The sequence below is a fragment of the Neopelma chrysocephalum genome, unplaced genomic scaffold (genome assembly GCF_003984885.1).
Source record: "Neopelma chrysocephalum unplaced genomic scaffold, ASM398488v2 Primary Assembly neopelma1_92, whole genome shotgun sequence".
NCBI lineage: Eukaryota > Metazoa > Chordata > Aves > Passeriformes > Pipridae > Neopelma > Neopelma chrysocephalum.
In genome coordinates, this window is record NW_020897754.1 from 2,157,470 (window position 1) to 2,183,986 (window position 26,517).

Genomic DNA, 26,517 nt, shown 5'->3' on the forward strand with positions numbered 1-26,517 from the left:
TTCCCTGTGGGGAGGGGAAGGGGAAGAGAAGGAGCCCTGTGAATGCGCAGGTGGAGTGTGGGCAAGGAGCAGTGATAGCTCATGTGGGACCTGCCCTGACTAAAACCTGTTGTGCAAGCTCTGCTCTACCAGTCAAATGCCCTCTTGCATGGATAAACCTCACAGCAGAGCCACTGTTGCCAGTACAAAGTCGAGGAGGCATTTGCCAGTCGAATAATGCCCATAATCTTTTACCAGTACCTTTGGGTTGGTGAAAGCAGGGGCTGAAAGTCATTCTTTGTTGTAAATTTGCATTAAAATACTGATCAGGGTCTTCTCAGAAATGAACCTGTTGCTCCATCCTGACCATTATTTTAACTGCCTCCCCTTGCTCATTTGTGGGCTCTCTGTTCTTTTTTCCAGCGTTGTGGCTCAGTTTCCTTTTCCTGCTTCTGTTCCTTTGCTCAGCAGTGATAAGTGAATACTGGGGGGAGTGAGCAGGGAAAAAGCCCTCAACGTTTGTCCAAGTGCAGCGTGAAAGAGTTCTGGAGTGCTGCAGATGGGGAGTACCCTGGCAAGTTCACATCCCTCCGTGCAGTTGCTTCTCTGTGTGCCGGTGTTGCTCTGTGAACCTGTGTGTTCCTGGGGCAAGCTGTGGGAAACCCAACCCCAGAGGGTGGAAATTACTCTCTTGGGAAGCTCCTTGCAGAGAAAACACCATCTTTGAGGTGCCTGCTTAAGAGCCAAGGCAGGTGCTTGGCTATCAGTGGGACAGGGAGGGATTCCTGGCTGGCAATCCGTGGCCAAGCGCCGTGTCCTGCTGGCCCCCCTTCCCCCCAGCAGCTGGGAGCCTCTCTCAGTGCCTCCTCCTGTGTCACTGTGCCCAAATTAGCAGAGCTTTGGCACTCTGGAGGTGGCAGTCCCTGTTATCCAGTTGCTGCCATTCCATCAGTGTCCAGACATCCCGTGTGCTTCCCCTGTGAGCCGCCTGTGCTGCTGGGATGGCCGGACTACTGTGCAAGAGGCGCAGAAAAGGAGGTAGGAAAGTTTCCTTTGTGGCAGGAATCTCTCCATGAGCTGTCTGTGCAGGCTCTGTGCAAGCAGCTCTCCCGGGGCAGCAGGTTTTGGGAAGTTTTTTCTGCTGAAAGAGCTCTGCTTTGCCAGCAGCAACAGGAAAGGATGTTTTGGTCCTGGATGATCTGGCCCAGCCTTGCTGGATCTGAAGGCAACCACAGGGGTTATATGTGGCTCATCCTGAGGGATGGGGGGCTTAATACACAGAATTGCATTCATATTTTCTTTCAGTTTAGTAAATTGCTCAGAAACAAGGACTTCTTGTTGAGTAGAGATAGTTTTTCTATTAAGATATAAGAGCAGGGGTATCACCTTGATTGAACTGTGAATAAAACTAGTTTAGCTGCATTTAAAAGTATTCTGGCTTGAAATAAGTGCATCATTTTGTTCATATAGCATAGGCTGAAGACACATATCCACTGCCCAGAGGAACTTAGCAGCTCTCTTGTGCATTTCACAGCACTGGGGATGGTGATGCCCTGAACTTACTGAACACTTGGCATTCCCACAATGACAGCCCTGCTGTACTAATGAAAAGAGAGTTTATCCAGAAACAAGGCTGGTGCATCCAAAATAACCCTGGGCATTTATAGGCCTAGCAGGGCTTAAAAAAATCTTACTTATTCAGTTTCCACATGAATTTTCTTGTGCCTCGTGGTGACTGTGTCCCTGTTGGCATCACAATGTAGGAGCTGTTGGGGTGAGAAAGCTCTGGTTGGGTGTCCTGGGTAAGGCTGTTAGAGCTGGTTTCATCTGTTGCATGAGACCTCTTTGCTCCCTAGCTGTTTTTTGCTTGTAGAGTTTTTCAGGAAAATTAGAGATGAGAAAACGGTAATTAAGAATTCCTTTAATAACATCTTTAATCAGGAGGTTAAATAGCCTGCAGACATTGCGTTCTATTTGTAATTGTTCTCACTGCAGAAGGTACACCACAAAGAGCTGGCAGCCCCCCTTTCCCTCATGAACCATGGTTCATAAACCATCAGCTCTCCAAATGTGAGGCTGGTGTTTGTTGCTTGCAGGACATAAGGACAAAATTTCATAATTGAGGATTTTAGTGATGCTCAGTGTCATGCTGCCAACCAGAACTAAGTAACCTCTTTGGGACTGCAATTAAGAAACGTGGTAACTTGTTTTAAGCACCTGCTCCAGTTCTCTGAGAGAGAAGGAGTGGGGATTGCAGCGTGTTCTTCTTCCCTGTCCTCCTCTGTGGCAGCAGAATCCCTGTGTTTTCCAGGAAAAAAGCAAGTCCTCATGCAGGATTGTGTACCTTTGCAGACTGCATGCCTGTGGTTTGATTTTCCAGTGGGAAAGGGGAATAATGACTGCTCTGGAAGGAAGAGCTTGCTGGGATACTGTCACTGTTAGTTAACTGTTCCTCCCTTTTGTTTTTTCCTGGGAAAAGTTTGTCTAGCAAACCTTATTTATTTGGAAGTCCTTGCTTTTCCCTGAAGAGAGTTTGGGACTTGGCCCCTCCCATAGGAGACTGCAATACCACAAATGCTGCCACAAATGGTTTTAGCCCATCCTAACACAGAACTGTCTTTGTATCTCCTATTTCACATGCATGTATTTCAGTGTCTTGGTTTATAATAAATATTATCTGGATTTAGGGGGAGATGTGCCTTGGAGAGTGTAAAAGTGTTCCAGCATTGCTGCTGCTTTTCTTACTGTCAAGCTCTGTGAAGATACTAAAGACCTATTCAGTTCTTGTCCTCAAGTTCATTTCCTCCCATGTGGCAGGATGTAGGGAAGTATTTTAATAGCCATTTTATTTATGAAGAGTACTTTCCTGACTTTCCCAAATGAGAGTTGTAGGTTTAGGACAAAAGCTTGAAATAAAGTTTCAGATTTGTGCTCACCAGATCATGGTACATCTGTTTTTATCCTGTGGAATTGCTGGAATTAAATACATTTTCTCCCTGGTTTTGGTAGGTCTTCCTGAGAGTCTCTGAGGCTTTAATAGGGCCCCTTCCTTGGGGAGAAACAAGCACCCTGGGCTTGTTCTTACCACAGGATTGGGTTTCTTGCAAGAAGTTTCCAGCCAGTGGTGTGGTAGCTCTGTTTAATGGGAAGCTATAAAAGGATGTTCCTTTGATTTTATTTTCCACTGTGGCTGCAGTTCTTCATGCCATAAACTGTGGTCCTGTTTTGAAATGGATCTACCAGATGTTTTCTTTTACTATGAGTACTCCAGTCCACCAACTTTACATTTATTACACTCTTTCTCTCTGTTTTTTTCCCCTCTGTTCAGTGAGTGACCTCCAAGAAGAAGGTAAAAATGCTATCAATGCACCAATGAACCCAAGCACCGTGGACATCCATCCAGAAGATACACTATTAGGTAAAGTTTTCATGCTACAGACCTTGACTAAGGTAGTTTGTGGACTCTTTCCTGTGTCCATCCCCATCCCACCTCTCTGAGTCCCCCCAAGAGCAACAGCATAATTTAACAGCAAAAAGTGTTTAAAACTTATTGTCTCCCCTGGCCATTTGTCTCTTGATCTACAGAATTAGTTGAAGCAAGCTGTCACGGAGACAAATAATTAAATTAAAACCAGAAAAGTGTTAGTCATTTCGGATTTTCTGATTAGGAGAGTAGGAGGAAATGCAAAGTACTTTTCTTCTGAGACGTGGGCAAAGTGCTGACTGCTCTGTGTGTGTGTCTGTCTGTCAGGGGTGTCTCCAGTGGTTTCTTCTGGATGTCACTAGAGCTGTGTGTGAGTTTAGAAGATGCAGGACCACTCCTGAAGGCTTGTCATGCAGAGACATGATCACTGATGAACCTCAGCCTGGATTCTGTGGTGAATCATGTGTGGGTCAAACACTGTTCAGGGTTAACAGTATTTTGGGTGTGTAGTGGGTGTCACTTCCTTGTGATAGAATGCTTGACTCATCCTAGGCAGTAATGGGGAAGTAAAGGAACAGGGGGTAAAAAAGCAGCAAAAGAGTTTTTCATAGATTTATGGAAATTTTTCAGTGTTCAGATAGCAGGGTCTTGTTTTTTTAATAATAGTTAGGGGCCCTGGAAAATACTGAACCCAAATGTGTGGGTGAAGTCTGAGGCAACCAGTTAGATGGTATAGTCAGTCTGGAATGTCATGTTTCCTGTGTTACAGCAGCAAAGTCTGGCTCTGCCATAGGAAGTCACTTCAGGCTGGTCATGGTCGGGATTTAAAGTGTGGCAATGGCCTGACCAGTGGTGATACCAACACCCTCCTTTGTTGTCATGGTAGAAGGAATTGAGAAATCAGTAGGAAAATATGACATCACATGGCCTGTCTACACTCAGTTAAAGATAAGTCCATGGGGTCCATAAATAATAATTTAGCTGAAGAGATGTGGATCTCTCTGGAAAGCTGTGCCACTGCCACAGTGTTCCTGTTGTATAGTGCCACTGAAAGGAGCAGCTCTAACCTGGATCACAGCTCCCACTTGGCTACTCAGGGAGCTAAAATGAAGGGCTCAGGGAGACACCTACAACTTAAAAGCGAGCACCAGAATTTAAAATAAGAGGCTTGCTCCAACTGCGTCCTAAATACTGGTATCCATATCTGCAGTAGCATAAAAACATGTCCATGAAGTATAACAGTTTCAAAAGCCTCACTGCTGGCTGTCATCCTAAACATAATTAGGGCAAACAAACTGTAGGAATTGAGTCACAGACTTTGAAAAGATACTTTAACATTTCACAGAAGTGGCAGATTTCCTAGGGGGTTCTCACATGTCCGTGTGTGCTGTTGTGAAGGTAATTCTGCCAAAGGTTTGATTTTTAGCCTTACTGAGCTCAAGTGGATTTTGTTACCAACATTTCATCCCTTTTAAAAATCACTCTTCGTGTTCATGCCTCTCACACTTGTCCTTCTGGCCATTGGAGAGCACTTGTCACATATCTTCATCTCAGCAGCGGAAGTAGAAGACTTCACACCTGCAAAATCTTATTTTATGTTCTTCCCCCATACACAAGTACTGATAAAAAGTGGGGTAATTTTATTTCTCCAAAGGTGAAGAAGTTCCTGTACTCAGGGCCACGTGTGACCAAGCTTCAGGGAGCCAGAGAACGGAGGCACAAACTCTCAGCCCAGTTTCACTGGTTGTAGTGCCATTAACTCAGATGGTGTCATTTGGGACAGGTGTTTTCAAACAGGAGTGAAATCCAAATCTAGGAGAAGGAGAAAAGTAGTTGACTGCACTTTTTGGTGTGTTATTATTAACATACCCCACATGAGGACAGTGATTTTCCTGAAGCAGGACAGAGCAGGGGTGACCAGTGGAAACAATCTTATTTTAGGGAAATAGGGCTTTGTTATCTTTCTGTGTGTCCCTAAAATTGCCTGACACTGATCATCAGACATTCCCTTGCTAAGATGATGACTGGGCACTGTCACTTGTCCATCAGCTGACAGGCCCCTCGATGAGTAGGAATTGTTGCTTTGTGTGCTTGGAGTTGATCTCACTGAGGTTTCCCATTTTCCTTGGGCAGAGGAGAACGAGGAACGCACCATGATTGACCCCAACTCAAAGGAAGACCCCAAGTTCAAAGAGCTGATCAAGGTAGGAAATCAATGTTTTGTCCTCCTTCAAACCTTTAACAACCTTTAAAATCAGAACCACATTAAACAGCAGCTTGTTACTGCAGTGTATCTGTGAAAACTGAGGTGAAGGTCATCAACAAGGTAAGGCTGAAAGCAACAGTGAGAGAGACACAAACATGTCAGAGTGCCCTGTGTTGTGGCGTCAGTTTACTTCCCACTACACTTTCTCTTTATTGTTTTAAAGTAATTATAAAAATTATTTTTGTTAGAAACAACAACACAGCTGTATCTGGGTGGGACTGAAAATTTGGGGTAGTGTCTTCTGTTCTCCAGACAGGGGTTGAGCTGTGGCATATTCCCCTCTGGAATCCTTGTGCACCCTGACTGCACACGCGTGGCTGACAGAACGCCTCAGCAAACTGCTCAGCTTTAAAACAAGCCCAGTGATCTCTTATTATCACTGCAATAACATCTTTAGGGTTACAAAACCACATCAAACTGAGTTCAGCAAGGAGCTGTGCTCAAATTTTGTGGTTATTCTAATTCACCTGGAATACATTGTGGTTTTAAATGAAGTGAATTTGCACATTCTTTCTTTGTTAGCACCTAAATCCATTAATTCTCTCAAAAGGTGCAGTGGTCTTGCATCACTCTTCCCACATGTAATGTGGTTTCTTTGCAAGTGGAGCAGTGATATTATCTTGAATAATACAGCTGAACAGGAGTTGTTGCAGTGAAGGAACCAGATCAACTCTGTGGTGCAGGAGACTTGACACTGAGATCACAATTGCTTTTAAATCAGAATTTTTCCTGTTTTTAATAAGAGTTGGTGAGTCCTGCCCAGATGTCATAGTCCAGCAAGGTTATATTTTTTCAGAGTAAAAGCCTGAAAAGCTTCAGGAGCAGGGAAGTCCATGGCTAGAGCAGCACTTGAGAATGTGTCTTGAGTGCTTACAGCACGTTGCAGAGCCAGGCTCTGGGTCACCAGGCCAGTTTGCACTTGCACAAAGAGAGGGGCAGTGGAACTGGAGATTGCTTCCTTGGGATCATCCTCAAAGGAGAGATGTATCCTGTGGAGAGCCTGTGTAATTTAGGTAATTGCTAATTATCAGCGTACCTCTCAGCAATTAAGAGTTTTTGCAGAGATTCAGCTGTGTTAGTGTGAATTCACACTGTGCTGGTGTGAATCTCCAAGGCGGGGAGAGGTTTGAATTATGTTGGCAGAACTTAGTTGATGCTACAGAGTTTGGATAATGCAAAAAAATGAGCGATTTATTCCTTGTTTTCTGTTCTTCTGTGGCTAATGGCGTTTTCCAAGAGCCCCAAGTAAGTAATTTGCTGCACAGAGCCAGCAGAAAAGACTGCCTGCCCCACAGAGCTTGAAATGAAAGATCTCCACGGACCAGAGAGGAGTGAGGACTTGAATAGATGGATGTTGTTACAGTTCAAAGTGGCTCCCTCTGTCTTTTCCCCTCAGAGAAGAATGTGTCAATAGCAGCCACAGAGCCCTGATGCCTTTGGAAATTGGGCAGCGTGGCTTGGTTTGGTTGGTGCCTGCCCAAATCCCTTTCAGCACCGGAGTCAGATGTGCCAGGGGTTTGCCATCACTGACTCTGAGTGTGTCTGCTCTGGCAGTTACAGGCAGCTGGGGAGGAGAATCTCAGAACAAGGAAGCAGCACAGATATTTGCTGCTGGTGCTGCTTTAGCATCCCTTTGTCTCCACCAAATGTTGTTTTAATTCCCGCTAACCTCATGCCATAGGAATTATGTGCCTTGTGGATCGGGCGTTGGGAAGTGGTTTTGACAGGGACACAGATTGTGTAGCAGTGTGGTAACGTGGAGAGAGCAGCAGAAGAAAAACACAACCAAAAGCCTCATTCCTCACTCTTATTAAAGCAAATATACAGTGAATCCCCTTGCTGGGGGCTGCTTAGCTGAGGATGCAAAAGTGCCTGCTTTAAGTCTTCTTGCACATATGAAAAACATTATGCCTGGAAGTGGTGTTTGTTACCATCATGGACAATATTCTAAAAGCGGACACAGTGTTCAGCTAATTTCCCTCTGTGGCCAGCAGCCTTTTCTTCCTCACTCCATTTGCTCTGTGTGTAGTCAAAAGTTTGGTACGTGGCTGAACAGACCTAAAGGTGAAAATACAGATGAGGGAAAGGCATGAGTTATTGGTTTTATTTTTATATATACATGTGTAAATATTTTATTCACAAAATACTCTATTTCTGGTGTCTGAAATGTGTGACTTCATGTCCTCGTTGACCAGTATTTGCCAAATGCACAACTGACTTAAACTAAGCATTTGAATTATAAGTTTGGGCTGTTTTGTGATTAGAGATGTCCTGTGATATGTTGTTTCTTCTTTTATACTTCAGAGTCAGGGTTTTATTCTATATATTATTGTGAATCTGATTAAAATTCGGTTTCCATTAATATATCAAGTTCCTCTGGCTGGTCCACGTCACTAATTGTAAAGAGTGCTTGGGGGTTCTTCTGGCTCTCTTTTGAATACTTTAAAAAAAAGTTGCTTATCTACGTGTGCTTTCCTTGGTGTGTGTTTCTCTGTGTGTGTTTCTTTTTGTATTGTGTGTAAAGGTGGAGGGAATCTTTTTTTCCTCCTCCTGGTTCAGATATGGCTGAAGAGTAAAAGTTTCAAAAAGCTTCATTGCTGGTTGCCATCCTAAACATAATTGGGTTAACAAACTGTAGGAATTGAGTCACAGACTTTGAAAAGATACTTTAGCATTTCACAGAACTGGCAGATTTCCTAGAGGTTTCTCATTTTCAGTGTTTCAGTAGGAAAAACACAAAAAAGAGCTTCTACTGATTGAATACAAAATTTTAGAGCAGCAGCTTGCAAGAGTTGGGTCCTGTCTGAAAGTGCCTTGACAAAAGGCAGCAAGTCACACTTGCCAGATGTTTTCCCTCCCTACAAAGTCTTCTGTGAGATTGGCTGATACTGCTACAACTTTTGGCCTCTAAAGCCTCATCTAAACTTCATACAGATCCAAAAACTGCTGCTGTACATGCTGCCTGAAATGAGTAGACATTCCCACTTGTGGTAACATATTCAGTGTCCTAGAGGATACCTCCATGTCTAATTTTATGGCTTTTTGATATTTGCTGAGGTGAAGAGGAAAGCAAAAAGATGCCACTGTCCTTTTGGAAGGGTTTCACATGTGCCCAGATGAAACTGTGCTTCCTAAATACTCTTTTGGAAAGAAGCAGCCTTCTCTTGGTTTCCAGGCTGCCAGTGCTTTGTGCTTAGTCCATAGGCATAAAAATATGAATTTTTAATAGTAATTTCCTTGCTCAACCCTGAAGCCAGTCAAGCTTCCATAGCTTTGATCTCTGCTTCCTAATTTCCCCAGAAGTTGAGGGGAAGAGGGTCACTGAAACCAAGGTTTTCTTTCTTTGCTGTTTTTGGTGACTGGGCTTCCTGTTTTCCCATTGTTCCAGATGTGTTCATGTGTTTTGTGGTGTTTTTCCTGTTGTCCATGTGTGCAGTGGTGACTGAGGGGTCCTTCTACCCTTGAACTCCCCTCAGTGCCAGGGGCAGCCAGTCTGTAGAACAAAACCTGGTGGAGTTTGATGGAAAAAAACCCTCTTTCATCAGCTAAACAAACAAGTTGTCCTAGCCAGGCTCGTTTTTCCTGCTGGATTTCCAGCACTCCTTTGTTTCAACTGTCTGCCTCGTGGCCAATTCCAGTCTTCAGCCCACTAATATGACGTGGCTGGTGTGAGCAGACACTTGGATTCATCTGAAAAACGATACAATAAAGAAATGTGTGAGAATTTAAAGCACTGTTGGACATTTTATTACAAACATCTGTGTCTGAGCACTTGACAGGGGTCAGAAATGATTTGTGGGAGTGTGGATGTGCGTGACATTTCAGTCATGGTTATTGTGTTTATAAAACCACACTGCTAATCCCAAACACTATATAGAAAAGCAGCTTTTTTGTGAAGTAAAATTAAGTGACCTAACAAACATTTCCGTGTACTGAACAGGAAGCTGAGTCTCAGGTGCATTGAAAATCACGTGGGATGTTGGAGTGGCTTCTCCAGAAGGAGAGGTGCAGTTAAACATATTTTCATGCATAGGAAAAACTCTCTGTCTGCTCCCCACCAATTTCTCTGGGCCTGTATCAAGCTGTTTAAATTTTTAGACATTCAGTTTATTGACTGTTTTTTCTGCTCTTGCATGAAGGAGACACTACAAAGAGACTTTCTGTGAGCAGAGTCACATAGTATTTCTGCATGTCCTTCATTTCAATAAGCAACATGGTGCTTTATTTCCTTTGTAAAAGTTAAAAAATCTGTGCAGAAAGATCTTTCCAGGCTCCTAATGAAACATAATCAAGAAATCATGAGGTGTCACAGCAAATTTTGGGGGTTTGTTTGGGATTTTTTTAATTATACCACTTACCAGTCTTCAGTGGCTGTTACCAAAAAAAAATGGATTTTTTTTTTCCTTTAAATATAAATTGAAAATTCATTTTTTTGTAGTGGAGCTGGAGTTGTACTCTGTGCACTGAAGAAGTTAGAATGCTCTTTGGGATATTTTTCTTACATCCGTGTGCTAAAATAGTAAAAGAATAAAATAACTATGGCTAGACCTTGTTTAATTTGTGTCTCTTTTATGTACTTTTTTTTTTGCCTAAAGTTTTCAGGGCTAAATTTTTGTGAAAGATTTAAATACCACATAGTGTAAGTATTTCCCTTCTTTAACACCCTCTGTCCAAAGCCACTTCATGATTTCTTTGTACCTACACTCTTGTAAATGGGATGTTGGGTCTCACATTAGAAGGTACTTCCAGAGTTTTATTCTTCTATTTTTTAATTCCTTGGCATTTTCTGGATTCTGGCTTCAATACCATTTAGCACGAGACAGACAAAATAAAATGTTAATTAGTGGTTCAAGTAGTTCAGCATCCTGAGCCTTCCTTTAACGAGGCTTTTGAGGACTTCTTGAATTCCAGCCTCTTCTTACAGGAATTGTAATGAGATCTGATTATCAAATGATAATTTCAGCTCGGCTTCAGATAATTTTGAGAAGTAAATCTCACGGCAGACCTAAGTCTTTTGGGATTTTGATTTCTTCAGTTGCTTTTCTGTGGATGTGTATGTGTGTCAAACTTGTATCATTTTGGAATTGGGACGAGAAACTGTCTTGTTATTTAGGACTCATTTTTCTGGGGAACTTTTTGAGGTGAAAATGTTACTGTGCTTCTCATTGTCTTCCACCTGTGGTAATACTAACTTGTGTCATGTCTGTCTCCAGCCCTTTACCATAGTTGTCCTTCTATCCCTTGGAAAAGGTTGAAAAATACAGGAATAGGTGATTGGAGTTTCCTCTGCTAATGTGGTCGTGGTTCCCCACCTGCAGAGCAGAGCTCTACCAACTCTTTTATTTAGGCTGCAACTTCTTGCATTTCTTTTGCTGATATTGAATAGTGAATAACTTACCAGAAAACCTTTCTTTGCAATGAAAGCTCTTAGGAGGAGTCATTTTTATTACTGAGATTTTTAGAGGGCCAAAGTGATTTACACACACAAGCACTGATGCTGATCAGTGAATTGATTGATTGCCACATCTCCCAGCTAAAATTTGCCAATTACATACTGTTGCTTACTATTTTTAGAGCTGATTTTCATCCCTGCGGGTTTTCAGCGTGTTTTTGAAGTACTAAAGATATGGCATTAGTGTTTCACGTTGGGATTGTAAACTTCTTGGTGGACACTTTGTGGACACAGTTTTTCTGTGCCTAGAAAAACTTCCTTGAGGTTTGTAGACTGAATGAACATCGGTAGCCAGCCTGATTTATTTAAATGTCCTGGTAACCAATATATTCAAATACAGCATTCCCAAGATGGATGTTTTCCAGTGCAAGACTGTCTACTGTTTTGTTTTGCACTTTTTTGTGTATTAAACCCCCACATTTTCTTCGTGATCGTGGCTGCCAAGAAGAGGGAAAAGCGTGGTGTCTAATCAGAAAATGAATTTAGAGAGTCCTCAATTTTATATGAAGCAAATTAAAAACTGCAGAATTTTTAAGTGAAGCTTATTGTTTTAGGTGGCTCTAGTTAAGGGGTTTGTCATGTCTGTGGTTGGCAATATTCTCCTCCTCCTATAGAACCAAGGAATTAGCAGGAATTAACACCGTGTCTCTTCCCACAGAACTATATTATTTTTGCAAAAGCAATTTAATTTTCCACCAAATAAGTTGGAGGAAAGCAGTACTGCCAGCGTCAAACAGAGGCTATTTTTCCTTTGACTGTTTGGAAATTATTATCTTTGGCACCTGCAAAACTTAACTCAGTTCCTTTTTAAAGGTTCTCTGTCTTCATTCCTGTTTTGCAGGGGATTGAATGGTTATCACAGTTATGGTATTCAGCATATTGGGACTGTTATAGGTTGTAGGATGGTTATTGGACCAGTTTGACCAAGATTTTAATCCTGGATTTCTGTATTCTGCACCAGTTTAAGATAAAATGCCTTGTGCTATTGCTAAGGACAGAAATCCAGCTCGTGGGCCTCTTGAGCTCCTGTTTGTAGAAGTGTTCACTCTGTCCCTTCTGAAACTCTTCTTTCTGGCACATTATTCACATTTATTCAGGGAGATAAATATATTCAGGGAGATAAATAGTAGTAGGAGCATGGGACTGTTGGCATCTCTTGGCAGGTCTGCTGTTCATGGAGAAACAGGTTTTTGGGACGTGAAGAACACAGACTCCACCAAAGGCTATTGCTGCAGAGCTGCCTGTTGTTATTTGCTTTGGAACTGGTGCCACAGGGAGATGTTCTACTGAGGAAAAATAGAGGGCACTAAAATTGCCATGCTGTCAAGACCTGAATTAAAAATCATAAGGGACAAAGAGATGCTTTTACTCTGTTGTTTTTATCTCAGGTCTTATTTGGAAACAGAAAAGCTTATGGTTACTCTTCCTGTGTTTTATATTCCTGATGATATGAAAGGAACGTATTTCAGTCATTATTTTTAGATGTTTGCCTCCTTCTTCTGTCCTTCCAGGTTTTGATTGACTGGATTAATGATGTGCTAGTGGAGGAGAGGATCATTGTCAAGCAGCTCGAGGAGGACCTTTACGATGGGCAGGTGCTGCAGAAGCTGCTGGGTGAGTTCACACAAGACAAGGTGCCCCCAAAAACTGGAAGGGGCCCAAAATTAATCTCTTCCAAAGCTGCAGAGAGCAGCAGGGCTGTGCAGTAACACACCACCCCACCAGGGATACACCTTCTTTCAGTGATAGCTGCACTGTTAGCTTCTCCATCTGCTGAGAAAGCAGGAAATCCAGAGAATTCCCAGGTTTCATGGACTGACAGAAAAACATCTAAAATAATTTAAAATAATATTTGCATGTTTTGGTAGTCGGTTTAGAAAAGATTAAAAGGCATCTTGACTAAGCAACATTTTTCCCATTAATATTATTCAGATATTGATAAAAAATTCCTACTTTAGGTTCATAGAAACAGTCAAAATGTTCAAAGTATTTGTGAGTTGATAACCTCCAAGTCTTTTCTGTCTGGGCTACTAGAGTGCTTTTGTTTCTCTGTCACTTTAAAAGAAATAAATATTTATCTTCAGCTAGGGGAAATGCCCAGAAGAAACATACTGTTGAACTTGAGAGCAGAAATACTTCCATTATTGGAGCAGTAGGTTTTGATAACTCTGAGAGGTTTCTGAAGGCATCTTTAGAGTTGAAGGCCATCCCATTTTGTAAAAACAGTTTTGGTGAAGTATGTTTTTTGTTTTCAAGAGTGGAATAGGATATAACTGGAATAGGTCCAACCAGTCCTGACCTCCCAGAGAGATGACTTTTCCTCAGGGTGAAGGGAGAACAGAAATCAGCTGTTCCCATTGCTCTGATGGCTGGAAGAACATTCCACCCCCCCCTTCCTCAGCTCCCTTCTTTTCTCTTTTACATAAATTCAACTGCTGTGTCTTTGCGGCTCCACAGTGCAGAGGAAGAGACTTCTCTGTGACTTTGGCCACAAATAATTATATTACAGAAACAAAAATAGAAATTTTACTGATGTCGTTTTACAGATTTTCCTGCATTAGTTCGTTTTTGGAAGTAATCAACCATGAAGTGACAACGACATGACAAGATTGTACCAACTTACTCCCTTGAATTAGTTCCACTAAGGCAGCACAAATCTGTGGCTCAGATGAGTCCATAACTCTTGAGGGTTTGAGGGTGCAAAGTGTGCTTCACCTTAAATTCACACCTTCAGCTAACTTGAAATAAAGCTTAGCAAGCTGCAGTAAATATTCACACAATATTTCCCAATTTTTTGTCCTAATTAACGAGTCCATTAAACTTGTACAGATTCCTTGTTTAGTGAAGGCTGTGCCGTGCCAAATGCTTTTCAGCAGTGAAAGGAACTGGGAGGTACAATTAAAACTGTTACTAACTTGATGCGTGGCTGAAAGTTGTTATATCTTTTGACACCTGATTGATGAGCATGTTCGGTTTTGTCACATTTTTGTTGGAACTGACACGCTTTTGATCAAAGTTTTACTTTCAGCTGGTTTTCTTTCCGAGGAAGATAATTCCCTTAGGAAACTTGTAGCGGAGTCCTGCTCTGCCCAGTGGTCTGTGCTTGTTATTTCCACCCAGGACCTTGTTTAATCTGGTTTTGCCTGTTCTTTTTGGGTTTTTTTGGATGTTTTTTCAAACACAGAAAAATTGGCTGACCGTAAACTGAACGTGGCAGAAGTGACACAGTCTGAAATTGGTCAGAAACAAAAGCTGCAGACGGTCTTGGAAGCTGTCCATGATTTACTCCGACCCCATGGCTGGACAATCAAGTGGAATGTTGACTGTAAGGACTCTCTTGTGTTTTCTGTCTCAGCTTCCCAGGCAAGGAGGGGGATGACAATCAATAGGCTGATCATACTCTCTGTGGTGCAGTGTGGTTTTAAAAATTATCTCCTTATTTGTGGTTGTAACTCTGACCTTCTTCTTTGGCCTTTAAGGGCAGACAGGCATGTTTGTAGGGTAATTGAGGTAACTTGTTCAAGCCCTCTGTTCCAGCATGGCCTGTTAAAACCCAAAAGTGAGAATGAAATTTGAGCAGTCCCTTTACCCACATGGTGAAAGAGTTTCATCTCTTACAGACATCAAAGCTCGTGTTAACACTTCAAAGTCTGCAAAAAGCAGTTTTCTCCAGTATCCTCCAGTACAGTGACGGAGGCTGCCTGTCTTCACTGACAGAGAGGGAGCTGAAGGGTCTGGACTTGTTAAGTTAGGCATGTAGCTTAAAGGAAGGGCTGAATCTAGGCTTTGCTACCTTCAAAATTGTATTTCAGGTATTACTAATTTAGGGAAAAGGGGAAGAAGCATAAAAAGAAAAAAAACTGTTCACCAAAGGCATTTTTCCACTGCCTTTTGTCCCCAGAGATGTTTGTTTAAAATAAGGCCTCAGCATTCTTTTATTTGCTGCATTTTCCTTGTTCCCTGCAGCAATCCATGGCAAGAACCTGATTTCCATTCTTCACCTGCTGGTGGCTTTGGCAATGCATTTCCGGGCTCCCATCCGACTGCCCGAACACGTGTCTGTGCAAGTGGTGGTTGTGAGGGTGAGTATGGAAAAACTAATGGGAAAAATCATCATTTATCACTCTGGCTTTGCAGGTCTGGGCTGCTCCCATCCCTTGTCCCCGATCTCTTGCCATTTAGCAAACACGTGTCCCAGTTGTTTGTCCTGGGAACGCATTTTTGCATTGCATGTGCTTACACATGTTCTTGAGAACATCACTCTTTAACATGCTTGGGACCACCATTTGCTTGCAACAGCAAGGTAAAAATGGGATTTTGTGTAAGAGAGCCTCGTGCCTGTAATTTCTGTCGCTTTAATGAATTTTTTTTGCCGTGCATTTTTTATGGAGGAGGCACTGAAACACAAGCAGCACAGGAAGGAGTTCAGCACGTAGAATCCCCCTAGCCTGGGGAGCCTGTTGCTGGTCTTGTTTTCCCCCAATGACTTCATGTGCAGACTTAGACATGCTGTTTTCCTTGGCATGCCTAATAGACTTTCATTATTCCTCTCACAGTCTTTGTGTTTTTGTTAGCTTTCCTTAGATATGGAGAAGAGATCTGACCTAGGCAACCCTGACTTCCTCCCTCCTGCCCTAGATACTCCTCTGGTTATTCCTTTCTCTGCCTTGGCACTCAGTCCTCTGGTCCCAAGGCAGGCTCAGCCACTGGCAGCAGGCTCTGCAAGTGCCATTCCTTTGAAGAATAAAGAAGATAAAGTGATCTCAGACTCTGCTCTGCCAGTGTGGGTCCCTCACAAGGATGGTTGATTAGGCAAGAGCCTCATTTTGTTTTACATTTAAATAATGGCATTTTCCAGGCTGCCTGCCTGAATGCTCTAGAGGGACAGGGTGTCACGTAAATGAGGAACTGATGGATGCTCCCTGGATCACAATAAATGTATGTGTTATCTTGAAGAGGTGATTTTGAACTGCTTTTAGGCTGCTGTAGTAGTTCTTTTGTGTTAAGAAAGGGTGAGTTAGTTATAAAGTAACATGAATGTAAATAGGAGACTGATTTCTTTTCAAATTTCTTTTGGAAAGATAAGGAGGAACATGTAAATATAAGCTGGTTTTTCAAACCCTGTGAAGTGGCTTCTCCACTGCTAAGTCAGAGAAAACCCTATAGGTAGAGAATAAAGCCTCCATAGTTCAGGCTTCAGACCCCTCCACCTCTGCAGCAGAGGGAAGGCTGTGGAGAAGGTGTTGTCACCTCTTTTCCTATTGGGGGGTCATAGGGGAGACACCTTCTGGGAGCATCTAGTTCACCAGAGTCCCTACCCTTGAGAGTGAGGAGGGCTGAGGTGAAGGCAGGATGAGGTAAGGACTGACAAAAAGTGGGGAAGAGGGAAAGAGCAACACCTGTGTCCCCAGGGGAGTGCCTGGAGGAGTTGGGGCACTGGTACACTGAGAGTTAATTTAAAGCCAGGAGGCTGTGAGCTCTTGCTCATGGACCTCAGAGCCTGGAGATGGTTTTGGCAACACTGGCTGTGAGCCTTGCTCAGCTGGCCCTGTGCAAGAGGAGGCTTGTTTCAGCCCCCTAACCCACTGCTAGGAAAAGCTTACAGCTCCTCAGCTTTGTTTATTTAAATGCAAAGCAAGGCACACTGTAAACTGAAGCATGTTTCTTCTGGAACAATAGCTTTTATCTCACATTTGGTAAATTGAAATATATGCTGGTTCAGCAGCGTGGATCTCTTTAAATGGATTTTATTTAGCCTTTGTTATACTAATGACAAACAGAATGGTAATGAAGTTAATCCAGGGAAGAAAACTGAGATTCTTACTTTTATTATCAATTTATTGTTAGATGATCTCTTATTACATATCCTAATAGTGATTAAGGTTCTGTCAAACTAGATCACAGTTAACATAAGGTGTCTGCTCTAAGAGATTGTCATTTAGATGCCTTTTCTTGCTTGAAGATGCATTTGAGGGGACTAATAAATGGTCTAAGTGATTTCTTTGTAAGCCTTGCAGAACTGACCCACAGCAAGAAAACCCTGCAAGATGTGGGAGTGTTGGGCAAGAACACACCCACACTGAAGCTCAACTAGTTAAGTCTCATTTTCATGGAGAACTTTGACATTAAGGATTATCAGTATCAGCTTTGCTGAGCCCTCCTCAGACTGTGCAGATCCCTGAGGTGCTTCTTGCCCTGGAGGACTGTGCTGGCACTACAAAAAGAAGAGTCATTCTGGTTTAGCAGAACATGCATTTCCACGTCCCAGAGCAGTGCAGAACACCTTAGGACCTTGTGGGCTTTTTCTTCTCTTATTTTTACTGTCCCTCTCCATAAAATAATATTATGGCAGCACTGTCCAACATGGAAAGTGTTTATCCAGATCTCCACAGTTGGGTGGTGATTCTGCCCTTCTTTCAAATTCTCTTAGCATCTTGAGGTGACAGACTGAGACTTTCCTAAGGTGCTGTATTTCCTTTTTAATGAAAAATAGTTGATTTGGAGTCTTGGAACTCACAAGCATTTTGGAGAGGACTTTCTGTTTTACCTTCCCTTGCCAGGAAAAACCTTTCCCTACCTGTCTGTCTTTCAATTTCACACAGAGCAACTACAAGACTAAACCAGGAGAAAAACACTTTTGTTCTTATTGTTTTATAATGGGCACCATGATGTAGCAAGACTCAAGAGCAGAGTTCCTGCAACGTAGTTACTTCAAGCCTTTTTGAAGTCAACCTCCAGAATTAGTTATCTTGCTGTTTTATTGTGTGAAATAGAAAATTGTGTAACCATGGCAGCGTATGCCCAAGTTACGCAAGAAATGTCTCAGCAAAACAAGGGTGTAAGTGGGCCTTCCACTTAAAATCCTGTTAAAATCCACTCTCAGTGCTGAGTTAAGAGTCTAAGATGACACATGTTTTAATATTGGTGTCACTCAGCATATGCCTGTAATTCCAGCCTTCCTCAGTGAGGGCAGGGAGGAAAGAAACTTCGTGGTTTCAGCGTGTGCTCCCAGTGAGAACCCAGAATCCTGAGGTTTTTTCCTTCCAGCTGATTCTGCTGCCTGATATTTGAAATGTAAACTTGCACGGTGAAAAAATAGCCTAATTCAGAAAAACAAAACAGTCCACAGAATTAAGTGTAGAAATTGTCCTTTGGGCTCACTGTATGGGTTATTTTTGCAAGGCTCAGGAATCACTGCCTTTTGCACTTGGCTTTCCTCATCCTCATTTTTAAAACTGCAGCATGGCCCACCTTGGTGCTGCTGGGAGATCCAAGGTATTTTTACAGTAATTCCCTTTTAGTCTTGAGTTGCAGGCTGAAAGGTCAGAGGCGAGGCAGGATGAGGAATAAATGTGTCTGGTGCCATTGGCACAAGGAATCAAAGTTTTATCTGAGAATGACATTTGCTTTTGGATTGCAAGACCGGGGGGACCAGGCTTGCTGTGTGGGCAGCTGCCTCAGAGGGGGCTCCACAGAAATGCTGCCTTTTCCACCAGCTGGGAAGTCGATGTTGGCATCCATTCCTCTTCCTTACCCAGCATTTGGAGGTGTTACTCCCTGCTCACCACTCGCTGAGCTTTTGTTCACAGGTTGCAGCATCTTCTCCCTGGGTTTCTGGTGCCTGGAAGGTCCTGTGTTCATAAAGTGGTGGGATGGAACAAAGACAACATTGTTCTGTGTGCGAGAAAACACTGCCCTGTCAGGAGCTTCCTCGTTTTTCCATCCATGGTGTCATCCTGGCTCGTTCCACCAGCCCTTCTGGCACCACTCCCAGGATGAGATATATGGATGATAGGGAAGTGAGGGGCTATGGAGACATGGCCAGCTGGCAGCATCCAGCCCAGGGCCCAGTCAGGCACGGAGCTGGAACAGCAGAGCAACAGGAGACCACAGCTCCCCCCGTGCTGCAAGCCAGGCTCCCTGAGAGAGCCGCCCTGCCTTCATCTTGAGGGCAGGGATTCTTCTCACTGGCTTTTTGGATTTTGGTCTTTATTTCTTGGATTGCTTCTGGGGAAGGATGTGTTTCTCTTCAAAGCTGTTCCCCTTGATAAGTTCTCGCTTGGGGTTCAGCTGGTGAAAAAGATTGAAGTGGAAAACGTGCACAGAGCTCGTGCCGGGGGGGGTGGTTTCCCTGCTTACCTGAGCTCTCAAGCTTTATTAACCCTGCCATAAGTCATTCTGACAGCCCTGGTTCCTAGATGGCTGCTGAGATTTGAGCTCTTTGAGTCAGCTTTTTGAGTGTAGGGAAGGGAAGGGAGGAAAGAAATTCCTTCATACAGGCATAAAGCTGTGTCCCATAGTTTTGAAAGGAACCCATAGAGGTGTTAAGCAAGTTTCTCACTCAGGTGAAAGCACTTCCAGCCTCTGAGCTGTTTTGAAACTCATTCTCACCATCTGCTAACTCTCACTTGGGTAGGAGACCCCTTATTCATGCAGAAAATTATCCCAAGGAGAGAAGACCAAGTGTAGCAAATACAATTTGCTGTAAAATCAAATTGGTTGAGCTTTGTGTGCTCCCTGCATTTCCTTGGAGGATGTGTTCCTGTCAGGTGTGTGAGAGCCACCCTCATGCCTGGGGAGCTTTGCCAGCACACCCCTGGTCTGGGGGCAGCCATCCCTCTTATTTCAGCCCCTCTCTGGAGAGCCAGGCTGCCAGTTGTGTCAGGCTGCTGGTTGACACCGTGACCTGAACGTTCAAATCCCTTGGGAGATTTTAGATGGGGCTGACAAACTCCCTCAGACTGTGTTCCAGGCACAGTGTTGACTCTGGTCTCTGGAGGAGGATTGTTAGTGAGTTAGTTGGCTGCAAATACAGATGGATATATGCATTTCCCAAAATCCATCTGGCTACCAGCCTGAGAAATGCCACCATCCCAGGAGTGAGTCCTCCTCTGTCAGCAGTTTCACCTCTCCCTCTACAGAACTTTGAGGGAGTGTGCTTCATCCAGTTTTCTCCTTGAGCATTCTGAACGCTGCAGGGCCCCTAAGGAGCTTCTCCTTTCCTAAATTCTCAAGTTTTTAACTCTGTCTTCCTTTCCAGAAACGTGAAGGCCTCCTGCAGACCACTCATGTTTCAGAGGAGCTGACGACCACGACAGAGTAAGCACGAAGCCCTTTGGTGTGTCAGTGGTGCCTGATGTGAGACCAAATTTATAAAGATGAAAGATAAATTTAATCTTCCCCTCAGTCCTTGCTAAATTAACAAAGTCCCTTAATGTGGTGCTTTTTTAACTCTATAGAAATGACTTGGTCTCTGGAAACACATTACAAAGGAGAAGTGTCCTCTGGAAATTCCTATGTCATGGAAGCTTTTAATGGAAAGTGACTTTTGAGAGCTGTTTTTTCCCCCTCTGCCTTCTGGAGGCAGATATATATATATATAACTGATTTCTGCCCAGTACTGTTTTCTCTCTCAGGTGAAGGGCTAATGAAGATATTTTGGGGAAGAATTAGTTTGACAAAAGGCAATTCTTTGACCTGTCTCTCAAAACTGAAGTGACACCCTATGAAAACTGTAAGGGTGTTTTAAACGGGGTGTCACTTCAGTTTTGAGAGGTACGTCAAATATCTCTGTTTTCAGCTCAGGACTAGAGCTCAGCAAAACCAAACTGAATAAATAAACCCCATTCCCTCCCCACTTTTTTTTGCACCAGAGCACTTTGCTTTATGTTTTTACAGTCCTTTTTGTAAGGAGAAGGCTAGACACGCATTTTGGCTGCAAATGAAAGCTGAGATTTTCCCTCACGTGGCCTGAAGGCAACTCATCTAAGAGGGGCTTACATGAGCCCTCCCTCAGATTATCAGAGTATTGGCTCCCTGTAGAGTTGGCTCAGCTTCCCCTGGCTTTGAAGATAAATGAAGTACCATGTGGCTGAGCTCAGGGGGGGAAGATCTTTCAGATGGAAACGCTCAAAAATGAGATCATAACGTCTCTGCGTGGACATTAAAGGTCTCATAGTGGGGGTTTTTTGTAGGATCAGAGCTCTGCCTCGGGTTTGTGGGCCAGAATTCCTCCCTTCACTCCTGTGCTCTTGAACAATGGGGTTTGGCTTGTCCTCTCCCTCAGATGTGGTTTGTAAGATGTAATCTGCAGACTGGGGCTCAGGCACTTTTTTTAGCAAGATGTTTACACATTTGCATGTGTGTTTATACATATATTTTGTGAAGCTATTTAATATTACACAGTATTAAGAGGTTTGCTGTTTAATGTGTTGCATGCCCAGATACAAGAATAGCTGTGGAAAATGCAGTGATCAGCAAAATCCAACATTCACTGCATGCTTTCAGATTCCTCTGTGCAAATCAGGGCCTGATTCTCAGCTGATAAACATCTGCACATGTCTGCTGATGTCACTGGCTATGTAAATATTTCAGATTTGGCAGTTTTATCTACATAGTATCCGCATATGGTGTATGTTTTCTTTCTTCAGAGAAAACAGGTTAAAGTGGGACAGACAACTGTGCTTCTAAGCTGTTTAGTGACTGCTGCCTGTATTTGTGGGAAATGTGCACAGAAACACATTTATTCATTCACCTTCCGTCATCAAAATTGTTACGGATAAGAAATCACAATTATGTGTAAAGTATAATTATGTGTAAAATATAATGATGTGTAAAATATAATTACACATTTCCATTCATTTCAAATGTGCCCCCCTGGCATCACTGGTGTTCTGGGGACATTCCTGCAGCACGTTGGGTCTGGTCTGTGACATGCTCAGCCTCCTGGCTTTGGTAGGAGTGGTTGGCCCTTGGGAAAAGCAGAAAAAATCTTGCAGGAAAAGGCCTATTGAGCCCGTGCTCTTGTCTTTTCAAAGTGATTATTCATGAACTAACCTGATGTTTCTGAATGCTCTGACTTGCAGGATGATGATGGGAAGATTTGGTGAGTAACAAAGTTGACTGAATATTTATTTTTTTTTATTATTATTTGTGTCAGGCACAGACGTCTGGTCTGGTTTCTTTCAGCAGATCAAGGCAACGGGTTGAGCAATTCCATGGGGGTTGGAATGTGTTGAGGGGGCATGAAAATAAATAAAGTCAGGGGGCTTTATGGGTGAATATCTCAATATACCAAAGAAATTTGGATAATAAATGTGTTTGTTTATTTAACGGCAGAAAACTATTAAAATGTGGGCTGTAAATAAAAAGAAGTTGGAAAAGCTGTTAAAAACTATGTTGAAAACATAGATTGGGTTAGATATTATTTTACAATGTTTGGAAGGTCCCAACATAATTTAAATCTTCATGCTGAGCTTTGCTCTTCGTATACTGTTCAGTTGAGTTCAATCTTAAGCTTTACTAAAGTCACAGGTACTACCAGTAATTTTTAATTAACCAAATTAATATCTGACTTTGAGTGGTGGGTGCAGTCATAGCTTATTGTTTAAGTCAGGATTGGAGCATAGTCAAAATTTGTGTTTCATTTTAATTTTTCTTTCACCTAAATATTTTGTGTTCCAATTACAAATGGCAAAAAAAGGGAAATCAGTGAATGATATGTTTATTTTCAGTTGCCTCTAAAATTCCCAGCATAGTTTGCTCTGGCATTTAGCTAAACACCAGAACAGGGTGGTAACTTTTAGCTTGGGTCTCTTATTATGTGGCTTTCTCAGGAGAACCTTTAAGCTTTAGACACATAACCTGCTTCCCACACTTGGCTGTTGGGGTTGTATTGATTTTAATTTTCTTTTTCCCCTCAAACCAGAGCGTGATGCCTTTGACACACTCTTTGATCATGCACCAGACAAACTCAGCGTGGTCAAAAAGGTAAGAAATAAAATCCCAGTTTTATTTTCCACATTGCTTTTTTTTTTTTTTTGAAAGATATTCAGAAACATCCAGCAAGTAACAGAAGGGGAATCTGGAGGAGTGAAGAGTTACCCCCAAAGGGCACTGTTTCAAAGCCAGCTGGTGTTTTCCACAGCACCCTGAGATGTGATTCACCCATAAATAAGTTTGCTAAATGCAAAGCTTTTAGAGAAGAGTTGCTTTTGTCCCAGGGCTCTTCTGCTGAACACTAATTCTTTTGGTCCCCTGGTTTGTCCTCCCCAGGGCTGAGCATCATCTCACAGCACACCTACCCAGACTTGTTTTTGATGTGGCTCTTGGTGTCAGACAGAGCAGAGGGGTCATGTAGCTGTTTATCTCTCTCTGCCAGCCCTTGTTTTAGGGAAGACATAAGGAAGAGGCTCCATGTTGATCCATCAAATAGTTCCAGCATGGCTATTTATTAGAACTGTGCAAAGATCAGCATTGTAAATTGTCCCTTCCCTTTGTATGAAGTAGAGGATGTGTGCATTTACAGTAATGCTTTGAAGTCTCTTGCAGATTTTATCTTTCCAGTCTGAAGTGTCTTCTAGAAAAGTGTTTTTAAGTTGATAGAGAGCTAAGTTAACTCTTTCAAGTGTTAACACCCAGCTCTGTGTCCCTTTGGAAGTGGTGTGAGCGGGGTGGCAGATCTCAGTGCTTCAGCACCTCAGCACAGAACTGCCTTGGAGGAGCAGGATGTTGCACCTGGAATAGAAATCCCAGACTGACTGTAATTTTCTCCCTGATCTGCACACATCCCCCCAGGAACAGAGGTGTGTGCTGTTGGCATCTTCTCAGGCCACTTTTAGCTCAGTGCTGCTCATGCCTTGCTCCCAGCTGGTGGAGCTTCTCCAGGAGCCTGAAAAGATTACTGTGGACAGGGAATGCTCCTGCTTGCTTCATCTCCAAGCAGTGATGTCATCTCAGCTATTTTTCTGTCACTAGAGTTTGCTCAGTGTGCTCAGAAAGCTAGTACAGTGAGCTGTGTGTGATAGCACCATCTGGTGAGTTCTGGCACGTGGTGCAACAAAAATGACTCTGACTGAGTTGTTTTCAGTTTTATGTACTTATTTGTGCAAAAGCAAACAGCCCACACCCATATTTATCATATTTATCATTAAAAAAGGTCTGAAAAGGTCATAAGTTAACCCTTTCACGTGGTGTGGTGTCTGAATCACTGCCTCTGGTGTTCTCTTTCATAGTCTTTGATCACCTTTGTGAACAAACACTTGAATAAACTGAATTTGGAAGTAACAGAGTTGGAAACTCAGGTAGGAGACTTTGTCTTTTTGTGTGTAATCTGTAAATTGCATATCTAGACCTTGTTATGGAACTGTTTCTCTTTGGGCATGTTAAAGTATGGAGTCTTGGAGCAGCAATGACATGCTTGGTAACTTTAAGTAAGAGTGGATTTCGGTGTCAGTGGGGTAGTTCTCACTTTAAACATAAAATTAGGCAATTTTTCAGGCTAAGCAGAAGCAGATCTTCTCTCCAGAGTTCACTGAACTGTGGAGAGATGGTTATCTTATTGTCTCAGCAAAAAAGCACAGCATCTAAAGAATTATACCAGGAGTGTGGGTAATTGGTTTGAGCTTGGCTTGGTATAATACCAGTTATTCATTCACTGCTATTTTATAGCTTTGCTGCAGTAAGGGGGTGACTGGATCTGATCTGCCACAACAAATTGTAGCTTAAGGCCTTAAGGCGTACCCAGCAATTTATTTTTGAAAATATTAGAGGATGTCACATGTGCCATATGTGGATCACAAGTGAGAAACCTGTTAGAAATACGTAACATTTCCCCCCTTAGCCAGTCAGGAGTCATCCTGTCTGGTATCAGCACTGAATTGTATTGCCAAGTATGTAGGATATTATTTAATATTTGCTGAAACTCTAAACAACCTATTTTAGGGGGAAAAAAATTCTTTTATGAAGTTAAGCTTCCTACCTGTGACAGGGGAGACTTAATTTCAAGCTCTGATTAAGGGCAAAGACTTGAATGTCCAACACACACAATTTAAGAGGGATTGTTGTTCAAATTACCAGGTACTGTGGTAATAGGACTGGGAGTATTTAATCTGAAAACATGTTTTCCCAGGACGTTTGGGTTTTGTTGGTTTTTTTTAATAAAAAAGCTTTCTTAAATACTGTAGAGAAGTTGGCAAGATTCCTCAAACAAATAAAATGAATGTGAAGAAAGCAAGAACAGACAGACACACATAACCCCACCCTAAACTATTCAGTAGCGCAGTAAATAGATAACTGGCTGAAGAGAAAGAAGATCTTTTTTCAGTCCCTGCCTATTCAGACCAAATATTCTGCACGACTGAGGAATACTAATTGTAGATCACTCCCAGGTGAATTGCTTTGAATTTTTTCTGCTTAGAGCTATTTACTGTATGTAAGTAATTATAATAAAATATGGTCTTGCAAGGGTTAATGCTCTAACAATTGCTGACGGGCTTCCTTGTTTTGCTCAGGAAATGAGAGGAGGGGAAATTGTGATACCAGATGTAGGGAGAAAGCCTCCTGTGGTTTATTTTCCTTTTCTGTAGAGAACAGAAAAGAGAGCAGCTCTGTCAACAGGCTCTTGAGAAATTAAAAGTGATTTCTCTTGCTCAGCTGTACTGGTGATTTCACCCTAGACAGGTGAATCCAGGGAGCAGAGGAAACAAAGCCCTAAATGCTTGTTACAATTCCCTGCTATGACCGAAAGGATCACTTGGTGACTCCTGAACCATCTCACATCTTTGTGCCAGCAAAAAACAGGGGTAGAAATCAAAATAAGTAATTTGGGCCAAGCATTCTTTGTTCTCCTTGTTATTTACAAGCAGATTCTTTCTCCTGGGAATGTCAGCAATATTCCTCTTCAGTTTGCAGATGGTGTTTACTTGGTCTTGCTCATGGGTCTCCTTGAAGACTATTTTGTTCCACTTCACAACTTCTACCTAACACCTGAAAGTTTTGATCAGAAGGTGGGTAGAAACTCCATTGTTCTTTTTGCATTGTTATCACGTGGTATTTTCCGGTTGCTGCATCTTTTCCCTTTGTGCCAGGTAAACCAGAACAACCTGGTATATTCTCTCCAGGAGCTGTAGCAAAGAGGCACTGGCTGTGACACTTGACAGTTAAAACCACTAAAAGTTGTTTGTGAAATGAATGGGCAAATTCCCAATAGCTGAGGAAGAAAGCTACTCTGTCACTAGCATCAGACAACACATAATAAATAAATAAATGAATAATCAGAATGAATAAATCAGTAATGAGCGCTTTGTACTGGAGAGTACTTGGCATAATCAAAGTGATTTTTTTTTAGCTTGTAGTACTGCCTGAAGTGGTTTTGAGTGCCAGACAGCAGAGTTGATGCCTGGTCCTCTATGTTCTGTGTAAACAGGCAGGAAAGAGAAAAGATGAGATATGGGAAGCTCAGCTTTAGCTGCGTCCTGGGATTGACGTAGAGGTAAAGCTTCTTCCCAAGGTCACACAGGATGTCATCCCTTAAAACTGCCCCCTCATCTCATCAGGATCAGTTCCCTAATACCTGTTCTTTTCCTGTAGTTTATGGAATAAAATAACTTACATGTA

The 26,517-nt window shown here is 42.5% G+C and overlaps 1 protein-coding gene across 4 annotated transcripts in view; it reads left to right on the top strand.

The window, feature by feature from the left end:
* PARVB (parvin beta) overlaps positions 1–26,517 on the top strand; it is a 50,603-nt gene that overhangs the window by 16,096 nt on the left and 7,990 nt on the right. For 3 of the 4 annotated variants that reach the window (XM_027693565.1, XM_027693568.1, XM_027693567.1), the window contains exons 2-11: positions 3,308–3,397; positions 5,537–5,607; positions 12,633–12,735; positions 14,306–14,446; positions 15,088–15,203; positions 20,162–20,220; positions 21,987–22,006; positions 22,829–22,890; positions 24,135–24,203; positions 25,806–25,907. In XM_027693565.1, coding sequence (XP_027549366.1) covers positions 3,308–3,397; positions 5,537–5,607; positions 12,633–12,735; positions 14,306–14,446; positions 15,088–15,203; positions 20,162–20,220; positions 21,987–22,006; positions 22,829–22,890; positions 24,135–24,203; positions 25,806–25,907 — 833 coding nt within the window. Of the gene's footprint in view, positions 1–935; positions 1,018–3,307; positions 3,398–5,536; positions 5,608–12,632; positions 12,736–14,305; positions 14,447–15,087; positions 15,204–20,161; positions 20,221–21,986; positions 22,007–22,828; positions 22,891–24,134; positions 24,204–25,805; positions 25,908–26,517 lie in introns of those variants that run through there. The other variant, XM_027693566.1, reaches the window with a different exon arrangement.